Source organism: Neoarius graeffei, chromosome 2 (assembly GCF_027579695.1).
Source record: "Neoarius graeffei isolate fNeoGra1 chromosome 2, fNeoGra1.pri, whole genome shotgun sequence".
NCBI lineage: Eukaryota > Metazoa > Chordata > Actinopteri > Siluriformes > Ariidae > Neoarius > Neoarius graeffei.
In genome coordinates, this window is record NC_083570.1 from 67,870,340 (window position 1) to 67,887,705 (window position 17,366).

Consider the following 17,366-nt stretch of genomic DNA (forward strand, 5'->3'; position numbering starts at 1 on the left):
TGGAGCCTATCCCAGCTGACTACGGGCGAAAGGCGGGGTACACCCTGGACAAGTCGCCAGGTCATCACAGGGCTGACACATAGACACAGACAACCATTCACACTCACATTCACACCTACGGTCAATTTAGAGTCACCAGTTAACCTAACCTGCATGTCTTTGGACTGTGGGGGAAACCGGAGCACCCGGAGGAAACCCACGCGGACACGGGGAGAACATGCAAACTCCACACAGAAAGGCCCTCGCCAGCCCCGGGGCTCGAACCCAGGACCTTCTTGCTGTGAGGCGACAGCGCTAACCACTACACCACCATGCCGCCCCGCTGACAACATGATCCATTTAATTAAATAATTAACTAAATTCTAGTAACATTTTTGGAAATGATTACACCTTTTTGGAATGTTGATGTTTGTCTGTTTATTGTAAGGTTATTGTGTCATCAAGATGCCACATTCATTCATACACATTCATTCATGTGTAAAAGGTGAATATAAAAATAAAGTTTGTATTTTCAAAAGTAGTTATTAAAGTATCTCCAATATAAAACAGCTATACAACACCCATTCAGCTCATTTACACAAATGTCTTTGGAGTACTTATGGAACAGTGTTACAAAATATGGATACTTTCACTACTGAATTATGCATAGTGCCCTTTTGCATTTACTACCCACAGAATAAGGAGAAATGAAGCACATTAGCCAATATACAAAGATACTGTATGCTTTTCATCCTTTACATTCCACACTGCAGTATACTGTTTAGAACTGAGTTGTGTTTGTCATGTCATAGACTGGCGCCCAGTCTGGATAAGTATCCAGATCAAAGATTGGTCTTCCCCACGTACTGATAGCCAACAGCACTGAAAGGACACCAATGACATTCAAGCCCAGTCCTGCTTTGACCTGAACAGATTAAGCAACCACAAACCCAATATTACCACATTGACTCTGAGATTGTACATTCATTAAGACACAATTAAGTTGACTATTTAATGTATTGAAAAGGACTCACCATATCGATGGTTTTTATATGCCCATATGCAAAGACAATGGCATTTGGAGGATTAGAAATGGGAAACAAGAACGAGAATGACACACTAACAGTTGCTGGTATCAGCATGTAGAGGGGGTTGATGCTGATGGCTTCAGCCTGATAATGGCATATACATAATACTCAGTATTATTAATATGAATGTAGAAAATTATGCTGATTTCCATATAAAAAGCACATCAGTGCTTTCATCTTTTATCTAAAGTTAACATACCAACGAAGCAAGTATGGGTAGGAAGATGGTGATTGTGGCTGCATTACTAGCCACTTCTGTAATGGACGTGACAATCAGACAGGCAGTGGTGACAATGACCAGTGTAGGAAGATTCCCCAATGGGCTCATCAGTTCTGCAATCCAAGTGGATAAACCAGATACCTGTGGATTGAATAAGAGAATGGGGAAAAGTATCAGTGTATGCTTCATTAAAGACAAGGAAACAAGCAAAGGACAGCTGCTTAGACTAAGAGTTTTCAAAATTGTTCCCACTGGACTGTTAAAAAAAATCCAGAGATACCCTCAGAACAGATTATTTTGCAATCAAACTACTAACCCCATTTCCAGAAAAGTTGGGATATTTTCCAAAATACTTCTTTTGGCTGCTTCCGATTAGGGGTCGCCACAGCAGATCTTTCGCCTCCATTGCGCCCCGTCTTCTGCATCCTTCTCTACCACACCTGCCACTTTCATGTCCTCTCTCACCACATCCATGAATCTCCTCTTTGGCCTTCCTCGTTTTCGTTTGCCTGGCAGCTCCATCCTCAACATTCTCCTTCCCACATGCTGTGCATCTCTTCTCAGGATGTGCCCATACCATCTCAGTCTCATCTCTCTTAGCTTAATTCCCAAGCTCTCCACATGTGCTGTCCCTCTGATGTACTCATTCCTTATCCTGTCCAACCTCCCATCGCAAACCTTAACATCCTCAACTCCACCACCTCCAACTTTGCCTCCTGTCTCTTCGTTAAGGGTACGATCTCCAATCCATACATCACAGCTGGTCTCACTACTGTCTTATACATCTTACCCTTCACTTTTGCTGGGACTTTCCGATCACAAATGACTCCTGAAATCCTTCTCCAACTGCTCCACCCTGCCTGCACTCTCTTTCTCACCTCACTTTCACAGCCCCCATTTTCCTGCACAGTTGACCCCAGGTACTTGAATTCATCAACTTTCTTTACGTCTACTCCTTGCATCTTCACTACACTCTCATCCCCATTCTCATTGATACACATGTATTCTGTTTTGCTACTGCTCACCTTCATTCCTCTTCATTCCAATGCATGCCTCCATCTCTCCAAACCCAACTCAACCTCCTTTCTACTTTCACCACATATCACAATATCATCCGCAAACATCATGTTCCATGGTGACTCTTGCCTCACTTCGTCCGTCAAGCTATCCATCACTATGGCAGACAAGAAAGGACTCAAAGCAGATCCTTGATGGAGTCCCACCTTCACTTTGAACCATTCAGTTGTTCCAGCTGCACACCTCACTGCTGTTTCACTGTTCTCATACATGTCTTGCACCACTAATATACTTCTGATTCACTCCACACTTTCTCATACAATACCATAACTTGTCTCTCAGCACTCTTCTCCAGGTCTACAAACACACAATGTAGCTTTCTCTGGCCTTCTCTGTACTTCTCCATTAACATTCTTAAAGCAAAAATTGCATCCAACATGCTCTTCCTTGGCATAAACCCATACTGCGTATATTTTCCAAAATACAATAAAAACAAATATATGTGATTTGTTAATTAATGTGAACGTTTATTTAACTGACAAAAGTACAAGGAAAATATTTTCAGTAGTTTAAATTAATTGTACCTTGTAAATATAAAAGAAGACAGAATTTGATGCCTGCAACACACACACAAAAAAGCTGGGGCAGAGGCAAAATAAAACTGAAAAAAGTTTATAGGATATTTAAGTAACACCATTTTGGAAGATTCCCCAGTAAGCAGGTTAATTGGTAATATGAATGGGAATAAAAGGGCCATGCACCAAAGGCTCAGTCTTTGCAAGCAAGGATGGGTTGTGGCTCAATCCTTTGTGCCAAAATACATGAAAGAATTGTTAGTCAATTCAAAACGAACATTTCTCAACAAAAGATTTCAGATCTTTCAAAATCTATTGTACATCATATTGTGAATAGATTCAGGGACTTTGGAGACATCTCAGTGTGTAAAGGGCAAGGTCAGAAACCACTGTTAAATGTGCGTGACCTTTGAGCCTTCAGGTGGCACTGCCTGAGAAACCGTCATGTTAATGTGACAAATACAGCCATGTGGACTCGGGAGGACTTCAGAAAACTGTTGTCACTTAACACAGTCCGCTGCTGCATCCAGAAATGCAACCTGAAACTGTATTACGCAAGGAGGAAGTCATTCATCACTTCTATACAGAAATGCTGCTGATTTCTCTGGGCCTGAACTCATCTCAGATGGACAAAAAGACAGTGGAAACATGTGCTGTGGTCAGATGAGTCCACATTTCAGCTTGTTTTCAGGAAAACCAGATGTCGAGTTCTCAGTGCCAAAGGTGAACATGACCATCCAGTTTGTTATCAGAGAAAGGTGCAAAAGCTAGCATCTAGACAAAAATTTCAAGTGCAAAACTGCAGCAATTAATATCCTTAATTCCCATACAATTAAAAAGTGTTATTAAAGGAACAGTGATGTAATACAATGGTAATAATGTCCCTGTACCAACTTTGTGTGTGTTGCAGGCATTAAATTCTACCTTTGTTTATGTTTACAAAATACAATTAAGTTGGTCAGTAAAATTATTGAAAATCTTTTCTTTGAACTTCTCAGTTAAAGAAAGGTTCATGTGAATTAACAAATCACAAATTTTTGTTTTTATTGCATTTTGGAAAATATCCCACCTTTTCCGAAAATAGGGTTAGAATGCAAACATTACACTTATTACATAAATGTAAAGGTGACACAGTGGTGCAGTAGTTAGCACTGTCACCTCACAGCAAGCAGGTTCCAGGTTCAAACCTGCTGTTCAACTGGGGCTTTTCTATGTGGAGTTTGCATGTTCTCCCCATGCCCGCATGGGTTTCCTTCAACTGTTCTGGTTTTCTTCTACCATCAAAAACATGAATTAGGTCAACTGGCTACTCTAAAATGTTATTTTCAAACCCTTTAGGAAACTTTAAAAAATAAATTAATTTTTAAAATTGTCATTAGATTTAAGTTGACATTATTTACAGAGCTAATTTTTGAGTTATCAAAGTTTGGATTAAACCCATTTAAATTAATTAACCAGTGAAATAGTCAAATGACTTTAAGAACTCAATAATAAATAGAATAACTTCGATAAAGGTGGATTGTGATTTTCACCACTGTAACAAAATCGATGTTATGTACCCCTTGGGATTCTGGTATCACAGCGGGGTCAGGGATTGAACCCGGGGTCGCTGGAGTGGTAGGCAATTTACCAGCTCAGTGAGCTAATGAGGGGATGCAAGTGCAAAGGGATAGTATTCTTCAAAAAATTTTATTAACAAACTCTGGAACACTCAGAAGGTAGGAAAAAAGCAAACTTAAAAATATCCAACAACTTAGATCCAGAAAACAACCAAAAATAGTCCAAGAGCACAGAGGCAAAAAGGTAAAATACAACCAAGTCCACAAAGGAAAAATTCCAACACAAGGGCAGAACTTTTGAACGGCAAAGCAAAGGTTTCACTCACCACCAATCCCAAAGACTCAGTGAAGGCAAAACACAACAGAGCCAGTATAAATACAGGGACAAATTGATCACATGACCACCAAAAAAAAAAGAAAAACACAGAGGCACAATAGTGGCCACTAGAGGCCAAATCAGTCTTAAGTCCTAACAGGACCCCCTCCCTAAGAATGTCTCCGGACGTTCCTTGGGCCGAGAGGATGTTTGCGCTGGAACTCCCTACAAAGATTTTTGTCCATAATGTCCCGAGCTGGAACCCAAGAGCGTTCCTCAGGGCCATAGGCCTCCCAGTCTACCAAGTACTGAACTCCACCCCGCACTCGGCGGGAGTCCAGCAGATGACGGATGGTAAAGACAGGCTCTCCATTAATGATTCGAGGAGGGGGAGCTTTGGGGGCAAGGGCATGTGGTGATGATAGCATAGGGCGCAACAGGAAGACATGGAAAGTGGGGTTAATTCTAAGGGACCGGGGCAACTGGAGCTGGTAGGCAACTGGGTTGACCTTGCGGACCACCTTAAAAAGGACCCACATAACAAGGGGCAAGCTTGTGGCACTCGACCCGCAGGCGAAGATCTTTGGAGGACAGCCAAAACCTTTGGCCGGGGAGAAAACATTGCGCTGGCCTCCTGCGACGGTTGGCCTGAGACTGGTAGGATTTGGAGGTCTGCAGCAGCGCCTTGCGGGCTTGTTCCAGGTCCTCCGGCAGCGCCTCATGAAATGATGGACCGAGGGAACCCCAGCATCTTCCTCTTGTTCCGGAAAAAGAGGCGGCTGGAAGCCGAATTGGCACTGGAAAGGGGACATGTTGGTTGCAGAAGACTGGAGGGTGTTGTGGGCGTATTCTGCCCACGGCAACCAGGAATTCCACGATGAGGGGTTCTCCATTACCAAACTCCTCAGGGTGGCCTCAAGGTCTTGGTTGAGCCTCTCCGTCTGCCCATTGGACTGGGGGTGGAAGCTGGAGGAAAGACTGGCGGTGGCACCAAGGAGTCTGCAGAATGCCCGCCACACCTGGGAGGAAAACTGGGGCCCTCGGTCTGACACAATGTCCTGGGGAAACCCAAACACTCGGAAAACATGATCAAATATTAGTTTGGCAGTCTCAAGAGCAGAGGGAAGTTTTTGCAAAGGGATAAATTGACAGGCCTTAGAGAACCTGTCAACCACAACTAAAATAACTGTTACCTTCAGACTCAGGGAGGCCTGTGACGAAGTCTGCAGACACATGGGACCAGGGGTGCCTCGGGATGGCGAGGGGATGTAGCAGACCTTGAGGAGACTGGCATGGGTTCTTACTCCGGGTGCACACAGAACAGGCACTCACAAAGAACTTCACCTCCTTCTCCATGCCGGGCCACCAGAAGTGTCTCTGCAGGAATTCCAGGGTTCTCCGAGACCCAGGGTGAGCAGTGAGATTGGAAGAGTGCCCCCACTGGAGTACTTTGGCCCACACTTGAATAGGCACATATAAAAATCCTGGAGGACCTGATCCATGATCTGGCTCTTGACGCTGAGCATGCCTGACCACTGCTTCAACACCCCAGCAGACAGGAGCGACAATCCGAGAAGCAGGAACCACCGTACTGATCTCACTCTCCCTTCCAGCAGAGAACTGCCTAGACAGGGCATCAGGTTTCTTGTTCTTAGACCCAGGGCGATATGACAGGGTGAAATCAAACCAGCTGAAGAACAGGGCCCAACATGCCTGGCGAGGGTTAAGACGTTTAGCTTGCTGGAGGTACTCTAGGTTCTTGTGATCCGTCCAGACCAGAAATGGATGCAGGGCCCCCTCCAACCAGTGTCTCCATTCCTCAAGTGCCATCTTAATGGCTAACAGTTCCCGATCTCCAATATCATACCGGGACTCAGTGGGGCCAAGGCAGTGCGAAAAGTAGGCACAAGGGTGCAATCTGCCATTAGACCATTGAGACAGAACTGCCCCTACACCAACATCAGAAGCGTTCACTTCGACGAAAGGCTGTGAAGGGTCAGGGAGGACCAACACATGTGTAGTGGAGAAGCAGAGCTTGAGGTCTTTAAAAGCTTCCTCTGCCTTGGAAGTCCAGATGAACGGCGCTCCTGTCCCCTTGGTGAGAGCGGAGATGGGTGCAGCCACCGAGCTAAAATTCCGAATAAATTTGCGGTAAAAGTTCACAAACCCTAGGAATTGTTGGACCTCCTTTACTGACTTAGGAATGGGCCAGTCCTGCACAGCCTTGGTCTTAGCTGGATCCATCTGAATTTGCCCTTCCCTCAAAATAAAACCAAGAAATGAGGGCTCTGGGATGTGAAATTCGCACTTCTGAGACTTGACATATAGGTGATTCTTTAACAGCCTCTGGAGAACTCTCCACACATGGTGCCGGTGTTCCTGCAGTGTCTTGGAGAAAATAAGAATATCATCCAGATAGACAAAAACAAAGTGGTTAATCATGTCCCTAAGAACGTCATTGATAAGGGCTTGGAAAACAGTGGGTGCGTTAGTTAGCCCAAAGGGCATCACCTGGTACTCAGTGCCCTGAAGGAGTGTTGAAGGCGGTTTTCCATTCATCGCCCTGCCTTATGCGAATGAGGTGGTAAGCATTACGCAAGTCCAACTTAGTAAAAACAGTGGCCCCCTGGAGCAAGTCAAAAGCAGTAGACATCAGTGGAAGTGGATAATGATTTCGGACGGTTATCTTATTCAACCCCCGGTAGTCAATACAAGGTTGCAATCCTTCATCCTTCTTGCTGACAAAGAAAAATCCAGCACCAGCAGGTGAAGTAGACAGCTGAATGAATCCAGAGGCCAAGGCATCCTTAATGTAATCATCCATGGCCTTGCGTTCTGGCAGAGAGAGTGAGAAGATCCGCCCACTAGGAGGAGTAGTGCCTGGGAGCAGGTCAATGACACAATCATAGTGCCTATATGGGGGAAGCGAAGCAGCCCTACCGTTACTGAAAACCTCCTTTAGACCCCAATACTCGGCAGGAACTTGGGACAACTCAGCGGGATCTAGAGACTCGGCAGGCAGCACAGGAGGACTGGAAAAAAGACAGGTGGCATGGCATGTTGGGCCCCATTCTAGGATATGGCCGGTCACCCAATCTATGTGAGAATTGTGACGGTTAAGCCAAGGGGTGCCCAGGATCACAGGAAACTCAGGTGAATGAATGAGATACAAGGATCTCTTCCTGGTGTGCTTCTGACTGGAGACGAACAGGGGTGGTTACATGAGTGACTTTGCCATTTCCCAAAGCTTGGCCATCTAGAGCAGACACAGAGAGGGGAACCTTAAGAGGAACAAAAGGAACATTGAATTTAAGGGCAAAGTTAGTGTCTATGAAATTCCCAGCCGCCCCAGAGTCCACCAGGGCCTGGCAAGAATGAACGGAATCACCCCAGGAGATGGAAATAGGAAGGAAGACTCCTTGGCCAGGAAACTCGGGAGACAGACTGGCTCCTGTCACAACCCTCCCTCGGCTGGACAGGCTTGCTCTTTTCCCGAGAGCTCAGGACAGGATGCTCGAAAGTGGCCTGGTTTTCCACAGTAGATGCAGCACCTTTCCCTCCTTCGGTGCTCCCTCTCGGCTGCAGACAAGCGGGCGTGACCAATGTGCATCGGCCCTGAAGAATCCAAGGCTGGTGAAGCAGGGTTCCAGGGTGGACCAGGAGCATCAGGAGATCTCTGGGAAGGGACCTGGTCCCGGCAACGCTCCCTGATCCGGTTATCAAAGTGTATGGCATGTGATATCAGGGACTCCAGATCATCAGGGCACCCCACAGAGGCCAGTCCATCTTTAACGGGGTCAGACAGGCCATGGTGAAAAGCTGAGACCAGGGCAGGCTCATTCCACCTGCTCACCACTGCATGGGTCCGGAACGAAATAGCATAATCTGCTACACTGCCCCTGCTTGTGTTGGATAGACATAAGCCGTTTTGCTGCATCTTGGCTGGCAACTGATTGGTCAAAGACTCTTAGCATGTCTTCAGAAAACATCTTGAAGTCTGAACACTCTGGACCCTGCCTCTGCCAGACGGATGTTGCCCATGCTTGGGCTCTCTCAATTAGCAGTGTTATTACATACGCAATCTTGGATCTGTCAGTGGGATAGGAGGCTGGCTGAAGCTCAAACGTGAGTTGACATTGGGTCAGAAAACCACGGCACTCACCCTGCTTGCCGTCATATCTCTGTGGAGCCGGGAGACGGGGTTCATTGCTGTGTGACGGCAGACAAAGTGGATCCGAGGGAGCTGGTACAGCAGGAGGAGCCAGTTGAGCCGGAGCAGTCAGCTGCTGAAGAGCCAGGCCAATCCACCGCAGCCTAGAACCATGACGAGCCAGAATCTTTTGTAGGTTAGTGAGCACCTGGCCATGTGTTTCCATGGTAGATCCAAAACTTGTGATGGCCACCATTAACTTGTCAAACTCTGACACAAGACGAGAGGCCTCTGCTGAGTCTGTCACACCGGGGGCAGGGATTGAACCTGGGTCACTGGAGTGGTAGGTAATTTACCAGCTCAGTGAGCTAATGAAGGGACTCAAGTGCAAAGGGATAGTGTTCTTCAAAAAATGTATTAAACTCTGGAACACTCAGAAGGTAAGAAAAAAGCAAACTTAAAAATATCGAACAACTTAGATCCAGAAAACAACCAAAAATAGTCCAAGAGCACAGAGGCAAAAAGGTAAAATACAACCAAGTCCAAAAAGGAAAAATTCCGACACAAGGGCAGAACTTTTGAATGGCAAAGCAAAGGTTTCACTCACCAGCAAATCCCAAAGATTCAGTGAAGCCAAACACAACTGAGCCAGTATAAATACAGGGACAAATTGATCACATGACCACCAAAAAAAGAAAAGAAAAACACAGAGGCACAATAGCGGCCACTAGAGGCCAAATCAGTCTTAAGTCCTAACATCTGGATCTCTTGTTATGAATCTTGGGCTTAGACTATAGATGTCAGATCTTATCCAGCACTTTGCAGATAAGATTGGACACCACTGGCCTACAGCAAACACTTAAATGCGAAACTTTGCCTTGAGTAATCACATGTCCAAACACTAAAATTCATTACATGTATTTAATATAATAAGATTCTATTTCCCATTAATTCTTATCCCACATAGGACTTAATAATATTATTAGTAATATACAGTTGTACTTTTAGTCATATATGTGACCCCTCACCGAATCCAGGGACACATGTCGGCCGAAACGAATCCGAGATAATCGCAAAAGAAGCATTTATTTTCGAAATTTGTGATTTTTGTTTTTTTCCATCATGTGCAAGTTGAGATCTTGAAGAATGCAATCAGTATTTCAGATAATAGATTGTTTTGTTGGAAAAGCATACATTTTTTGTTGCAAATTGTCTCGTTTTTGTCAAGACTGTAGCCTGCTGGGGGGTGTGGGGAAATTACCATATGGGCCATTCACATGATGATTTAAGTCTTTTTTTTTTCGCGAATCAGCTATGTGATACGGGCTGAGCGCATGGCTACTTAACTGCATACAGGCATGTAATTTCACTATGGAATGAGTTACTAAACAGATCGCAGAGGAGCTGAAACACCGCGAAGCAAACAGACACACGGTATTTACATTGGAGATAACCATTTCTAGCAAAAAAAACCCGCAAGCTCGTTTTCCAGATTGAATGGAATACTTGAATGATCGGATGATACACGGACCGTTCTAGGATTACATTCCATCGGAGGCATTGGTGTGTGCAAGGCGCCGTTTCTCTTTCTGATGGGGTAAGTTTATTAATCTAAGGCTGTGTGGTTATTTTTGCATGTAACGGAGAGTGTTGTGGTTTGGTTAAGCCTAGGTCACAACCGGACGTACGATTTTTTGGCCGTGTGATTTTTGGCGTTTCCCAAATCGCTGCGTTTTTTTTTTTTTTTGTTCATGGAGAAAGACGCGCGTTGGCCGTAAGTTTGTCTTGCAACCTGAAAAAACCGTAAGCGCCCGTAGAGTTTGTTTGACATGACAAAGAACCTCTGCGGCCGGTCTGCGGCCAGTCTACGGCTCGAAAATCAGCACATCACACGCGCACTCTCGTGCATTTCATGCGCGCTCTCCGTGTGTTTCTTGCGTTTTTTGCGTGTAGACCGGCCGTAGGAGCACGGTACGGCCGGTTGTGACCGAGGCTTTACATGAAACTAGTGTTGTGTTAGTTGTGTCATCATCGTGCTATCTTTCTTTCTTACGGTGTGAGTAATTTTTCAACCACAAAACGTTAAAGTATACTTTAGGACTTATTTTTGTACTTCATAATTGTTTTGGGCATACTTTGCATGGAAGGAAAATTGACGTGGTGATATTTGTTTACATGAAAGTAGTATCGTACTAGCTAGTAGGGGGTAGGGCTTTCCTTAATGTCATGCAAATGAGCACCATTATGTGCCCGCCCTACACCCAGAGTAGCTGAGATGGAAAACTTTGAGGGCGATTTTCTCCCTTTTCTGTTTTAAGAAGTATACACTTCCAAAAGGCCACACATTCTTCAAATATTGTCAGATCTCCACATGGAAGGCATCATTGGAAAGCTTAGAAACTGTAATTTCTGAATCTGTCAATAACTCAAAATGCCCCCGGGCAGACATGTGTCCCTGGATTCTGTGATCTGCCACATATTTATTAATTTTGTTTTGTCTAAATGTAGCGCCCGTCCCAGGTAGCTATTTATCTAATATGCTTTAAAGCGGTGTTAAAGTGCCATGGGCGGGGCCCTGGGTTCCTTTAATTATTGGCTTTGCCATAAACCTGTATTAATTAACAAATGAAATTCTCTTTTTACTTTTAATTAAACTATTTATGATGGTTGGTGCCTCCACTTAGTAGAAATATAGGATAAATTAATAATTTAATCTACTAAGAATTAGTTTTTATGTACTTGTTTCAACCCACTCTTTTAAAACCTTGTTTAAAGCACAAAATATGAATTAACTCAAAACAATATAAACACGACCACACACAATGACTTTATATAAAAATAAAGGATTATTATTAAATGAAATGGGTTTTTAAATGGCTTTTCAATAAACAGAAATAAAAATTAATTAGGTACAAAAACAAATTCGATATTTAACACAAAATGACTTTTTGAATTGCTATATAATAAAATAAAATTACTCGTGTACCCTTAACTTTCTCAAATGATGCTGTATTTATACGCAATATTAACCGAGGGTGCACTCCTCTCTCTCTCATCTCTCCATCTCAGGGCTGTTTTAGCAACCCGTCCCTGGGGCATTCTGAGCACGTGACCCAGCCATCTCAAACATCTGGTCTTGATGTCTATGGAGATGTTGGAGGAGTTGGTCTTGATGTACAGTTCATTGTTAGAAATTTTGTTCGGCCAAAAGATGTTGCACAGTCGATGCAGGCATCCATTGTGGAAGACCTCCACTGCTCTGATGTCCTTCTTCATGGTGTGCCAGCATTCTGCGCCATACAGGAGGATGGACTTCACATTGCTGTTATATAATCGGATTTTGATCTGTAGGCTGAGCTGTTTTGATTTCCATATGGTGCGGAATCTACTAAAGGCACCCCGGGCCTTCCCTAGGTGGGCTTTGATGTCCTTTTCTGCACCATCGTCCGCGGCGATGAGACTGCCGAGGTAGACGAAGTCTTCCACAGGCTCAAGTTCTTCATCATCTAGGGTAAGGCCAGGGGTTGGTGGGGTGGTGTTGATGTACATGGGTTTGGTCTTCTTTTTACTGATGATAAGGCCAACTGATTTGGCTTTGTTGCTCAGTCTGCTAGTTTTCTGCTGTATGGAGTCAAATTTTGAGGAGAGGAGAACAATGTCATCTGCGAAGTCGAGGTCTTCTAGTTGGGTGAACAGTGTCCACTGGATGCCTCTAGGTACATTTTCTGTTGTTCTCCGCATGACCCAGTCGATGGAGACCAAGAACAGTATTGGTGATAGGATGCATCCTTGTTGCACACCTGTCTTGACTGAGAACCATTCAGTCTGGGTGCCCTCAAGGATGACACTGCATTCAAAGTCTTGGTAGAAGGTAATGATGAGTCTAACGAGCTTGCCTGGGATTCCATAGGACCTCAGGATAGCCCACAGACTGTCTCTATGGATGCTGTCAAAGGCTTTCCTGAAGTTGATGAAGTTGATGTAGAGAGGGGTGTTCCATTCTATGCACTGCTCTATGATGTGCAGAGCGAAGATCTGGTCTATGCATCCTCTCCCCTTCCTGAAACCCGCTTGCTCTTCCCTGTGTCTGGCATCTATTGCAGTTTCAATTCTCTTCAGGAGTACTTTGCAGAACACCTTGCTTGGTATGGAGAGTAGGGTGATGCCGCGCCAGTTGTCGCAGCTCTGAAGGTCTCCTTTCTTGGGCAGCTTCACTATGAGTCCTTTAGACCAGTCCTTGGGGATAGACTCTGTGTGTCAGATGGTCTTGAAGAGGTTCGTCATCACCCTGGATGCTGTCTCAACATTGGCTTTGAGCATCTCAGCGCTGACGCAGTTGATGCCTTGGACTTTGCCATTCTTCAAGGTTTTGATGGCCCTCTTGACTTCATCTTCAGTTGGGGGGTTTATGTCAATATCTAGGTGGTTGTCTGCAGGTGGTGAGTTGGCTGGGTTGTCAGGTTCGGGTTGGTTTAACACCTCATGGAAGTGCTCGGCCCATCTGGTTGCCTGCAGACTTTCAGTTGTCAGTCAGTTCCCATCCTTGTCTTTCACTGGGGCAGACTGGCTCATCTGAGCCCCACTCAGCCATTTGGTGATCTTGTACACGGTACTGAGTTCACCGTGTGCTGCTGCCTGTTCCGCCTCTTGGGCCATCTCTTCAATATACCCCCTCTTGTCCCGTCTCGCACTCCTCTTAACCTCTTTGTCTTTCTCTATATGCCTTCTCCAGCTGCTCATGGATCCTGACTGATTTGGCATTCAGCAGTTTCATTTTCAGCTCTTTCCTCTCTTGGATCTTTTTCCATGTGTCTGCTGTTAACCACTCTTTGTTCTTCTTGGGCTGACTTCGATGCTTCATACAACAACTAGCTCTATCAGGAGGTGGTCCCCTGAAATGGAAGATGCCCTCAGAGACTGTTATGACACCACAGACTGGGATGTGCTGCTTAGCCCACACTATGAGGACATAGAGGGGCTGACACACTGTCTGATGGATTACCTCAACTTCTGTACAGACGTGGTGTCCCCCACTAAGACCGTACAGTGTTACCCTAATAACAAGCCATGGGTAACACAGGAAGTCAAAGCTGTCCTCAACAGGAAGAAGGCCGCCTTCAGGAGCAGGGATAGGGAGGCGATGAAAGCAGCACAGCAGGAGGTGAAATGCTGCATGAGGGAAGCTAAGGACAGCTACAGGAGAAAGGTGGAGCAGAAGCTGAAGGAGAACAGCATGAGGGAGGTCTGGGAAGGTGTGAAAACCATCACAGGCCACAACACAAAGACCAGAGTCGTAGGGGGGACAGTGGAGAGGGTGAACGAGCTGAATGACTTCTTCAACTGGTTCAACCAGTCCACGTCTCCCCCACCCTCCCCCACACTGCAGCCATCTCTCCTTCTTCCCTCAACACACCTCCCCCGAGTCATCGCAGCAGCCCCCTCCTCCTCCTCCCCTACCTCAACACAGACTCCTCCATGCATCACTGCAGACCAGGTCAGAGGTCAACTGAGGAAGCTTCACCCCAGGAAAGCAGCAGGCCTGGACAAGGTGTGTCTCCGACTACTGAAGACCTGCGCTGCTGAACTGGGTGAACCACTCCAACATATCTTCAATCTCAGCCTGCAGCTGGGGAGAGTGCCCACCCTCTGGAAGACATCATGCATCGTTCCAGTTCCCAAGAAGAACCGGCCCAGAGAGCTGAACGACTTCCGACCGGTGGCATTCACTTCACATCTGATGAAGACGTTGGAGCAGCTCTTCCTCAGCCTCCTCAGACCTCAGGTGAAACACGCCCAGGACATCACATCTGACACTGTGATTAACAGCACCAGAGCACCCCAGGGCACGGTGCTGGCCCCTCTTCACCCTGTACACCACGGTCTTCTGCTACAACTCGGAGCTGTGTCACAGTTTGCGTACCGGGCAGGTGTTGGTGTGGAAGACACCATCCTCTACCTGTTACACCGAGCCCACTCGCATCTGGATAAGGGAAATGGCACAGTGAGGATCCTCTTCTTGGACTTTTCAAGTGCCTTCAACACCATCCAGCCCTTTATGCTTCAGGACAAACTGAACAAGATGTGAGTGGACCCCTGCCTGGTCACCTGGATCTCCAGCTACCTCACCGACAGGCTGCAGTATGTCAGGCTGAAGGACATCACGTCTGACACTGTGATTAGCAGCACCAGAGCACCCCAGGGCACAGTGCTGGCCCCTCTTCTCTTCACCCTGTACACCGCGAACTTCTGCTACAACTCGGAGCTGTGTCACATTCAGAAGTTCACCAATGACACAGCCATAGTGGGGTGTGTCAGGGATGACAGAGCGGAGGAGTATAGGAGCCTGGTGAGGGACTTTGCCATTTGGTGCAACAGGAACCATCTGCAGCTCAACACCTCGAAGACCAAGGAGCTGGTCATTGACTTTGGGAGGCGTAAACCAAGGTCACGACCAGTTCTGATCGAGGGAGTCGAGGTGGAGGCTGTGGATTCCTACAAATACCTTGGGCTGTGGCTGGAGAGCAAGCTGGACTGGACTTGCAACACCAACCACCTGTACAGGAAGGTACAGAGCAGGCTGTACTTCCTGAGGAGGCTGCGGTCCTTTAACATCTGCAGGAAACTCCTGTGGATGTTCTATCAGTCCATGGTCGCCAGTGTCCTGTTTCAAGGGCGCAGATGGGACTGGGGACAGGGGGGACATGTCCCCCCCAGATTTATAGTGACCCCTATCTGTCCCCCCCACCCACCGTCCCTACAAAAGGCGCCAAACATAGGTAGAAAAAGTGAGGATTAATGTTCCGTTAGTTAGACTAACTTACATTGCAGCACAAAGTTGAAATGGCAGCAGCACTAGCCTTGTTAGTGATCAATCCACATTACACCGATTCAAGAAGGAGAAAGGCTGGAGCAGATCCTTACAGAGTTGGGAAAGCAAGGTGTTCAGTTTTCCACGTAATTCTCGGTTAATAACACTGCACAGCTGATCCATTTGATCGCAACGGTGTTTCTGCTACGACTAATGGTGCGTTCAGTTGTACTCGTAAGTTGGAAGTTTGAAGTCGGAAAAGCATTGAAATCTAGCATCTACCAGCATAAACGTTGGGATTTTCGTTTCATTTCATTAACTGTCCATTTTTTTCGAATTCCATGTTGTCCCAGTTTTTAAACTGGGAAGCAGTGGAGAGATGTTTTTGGGACCTATTGAGTCTGCTTCTAGACGGTAAATTTGTTTGGCTGCAGAGGGAATTTTTTTTCTATCAATTTTGTTTATTGAAAAAAATACTTATTTTTATTTGTGTGAATCTGTTGTTCAAGTGTTTATACTTCTATTTTCATACACATTTTATGTTTCTAATCATTTACATGAAGGCACGAGTGTGAATCATTTCAATTTTATTTTGTTATTAATTTTTGGACATTCCCTTTTTGTTACAAGTTACAGTTAAAGTTTCTGTGATGAGATTCTTCATCCTGCTGAGATCAGCAAATGTTTAAATAAAACATGCAGAAGACATGAAGTTTTGGAGCATGATTAACATACCAGACAAATAACAATTTGATCATGTATGGCTGGTGTTGACCAGGTAGGCCTTTGTCTACCAATGTTCATTCAGTTAGAAAACTCACAATTCTAATGTATATTGAAGCTAAAATGGAATCATTTGCCGACAGCTCAGTCCCCCCCCCAGTTCAAAAATCCTATCTGCGCTCCTGTCCTGTTTTACACTGTGGTGTGCTGGGAGGGCAGCACATCCAAGGAGGACACATCCAGGCTGGACAAACTGATCAGGCAGGCCGGCTTTGTGGTCGGCATGAAGCTGGACTCTCTGGTGACGGTGGCAGAGAAGAGGACTATGAATGAACTACTGAACATCATGGACGATGCCAGTCACCCTCTGCACACCATCATCAGCAACCAGAGGAGCCTGTTCGGTGACAGAATGCTCCTTCCCAAGTGCAGGACTAACAGACTTAAAGGAACAGTCCACCGTACTTCCATAATGAAATATGCTCTTATCTGAATTGAGACGAGCTGCTCCGTACCTCTCCGAGCTTTGCGCGACCTCCCAGTCAGTCAGACGTGCTGTCACTCCTGTTAGCAATGTAGCTAGGCTCAGCATGGCCAATGGTATTTTTTGGGGCTGTAGTTAGATGCGACCATACTCTTCCGCGTTTTTCCTGTTTACATAGGTTTATATGACCAGTGACATGAAACAAGTTCAGTTACACAAATTGAAACACAGCGATTTTCTATGCTATGGAAAGTCCGCACTATAATGACAGGCGTACTAACACCTTCTGCGCGCTTCGACAGCGCATTGATACGGAGCTCCAATGTCTTCTGCATGTTTTATTTTATGTAATGATGCATTGATACCATTGGCCATGCTGAGCCTAGCTACATTGCTAACAGGAGTGACAGCGCGTCTGACTGACTGGGAGGTCGCGCAAAGCTCGGA

The 17,366-nt window shown here is 45.7% G+C and overlaps 1 protein-coding gene across 1 annotated transcript in view; it reads right to left on the reverse strand.

The window, feature by feature from the left end:
- Positions 1-760: 760 nt before the first annotated feature.
- The window catches only part of slc13a1 (solute carrier family 13 member 1), a 40,865-nt gene continuing 24,259 nt past the window's right edge, over positions 761-17,366 (reverse strand). Inside the window, exons 13-15 of the mRNA XM_060909181.1 lie at positions 1,267-1,428; positions 1,014-1,151; positions 761-904 (exon numbers count right to left, since the gene is read on the reverse strand). Coding sequence (XP_060765164.1) covers positions 761-904; positions 1,014-1,151; positions 1,267-1,428 — 444 coding nt within the window. The remainder of the gene's footprint in view (positions 905-1,013; positions 1,152-1,266; positions 1,429-17,366) is intronic.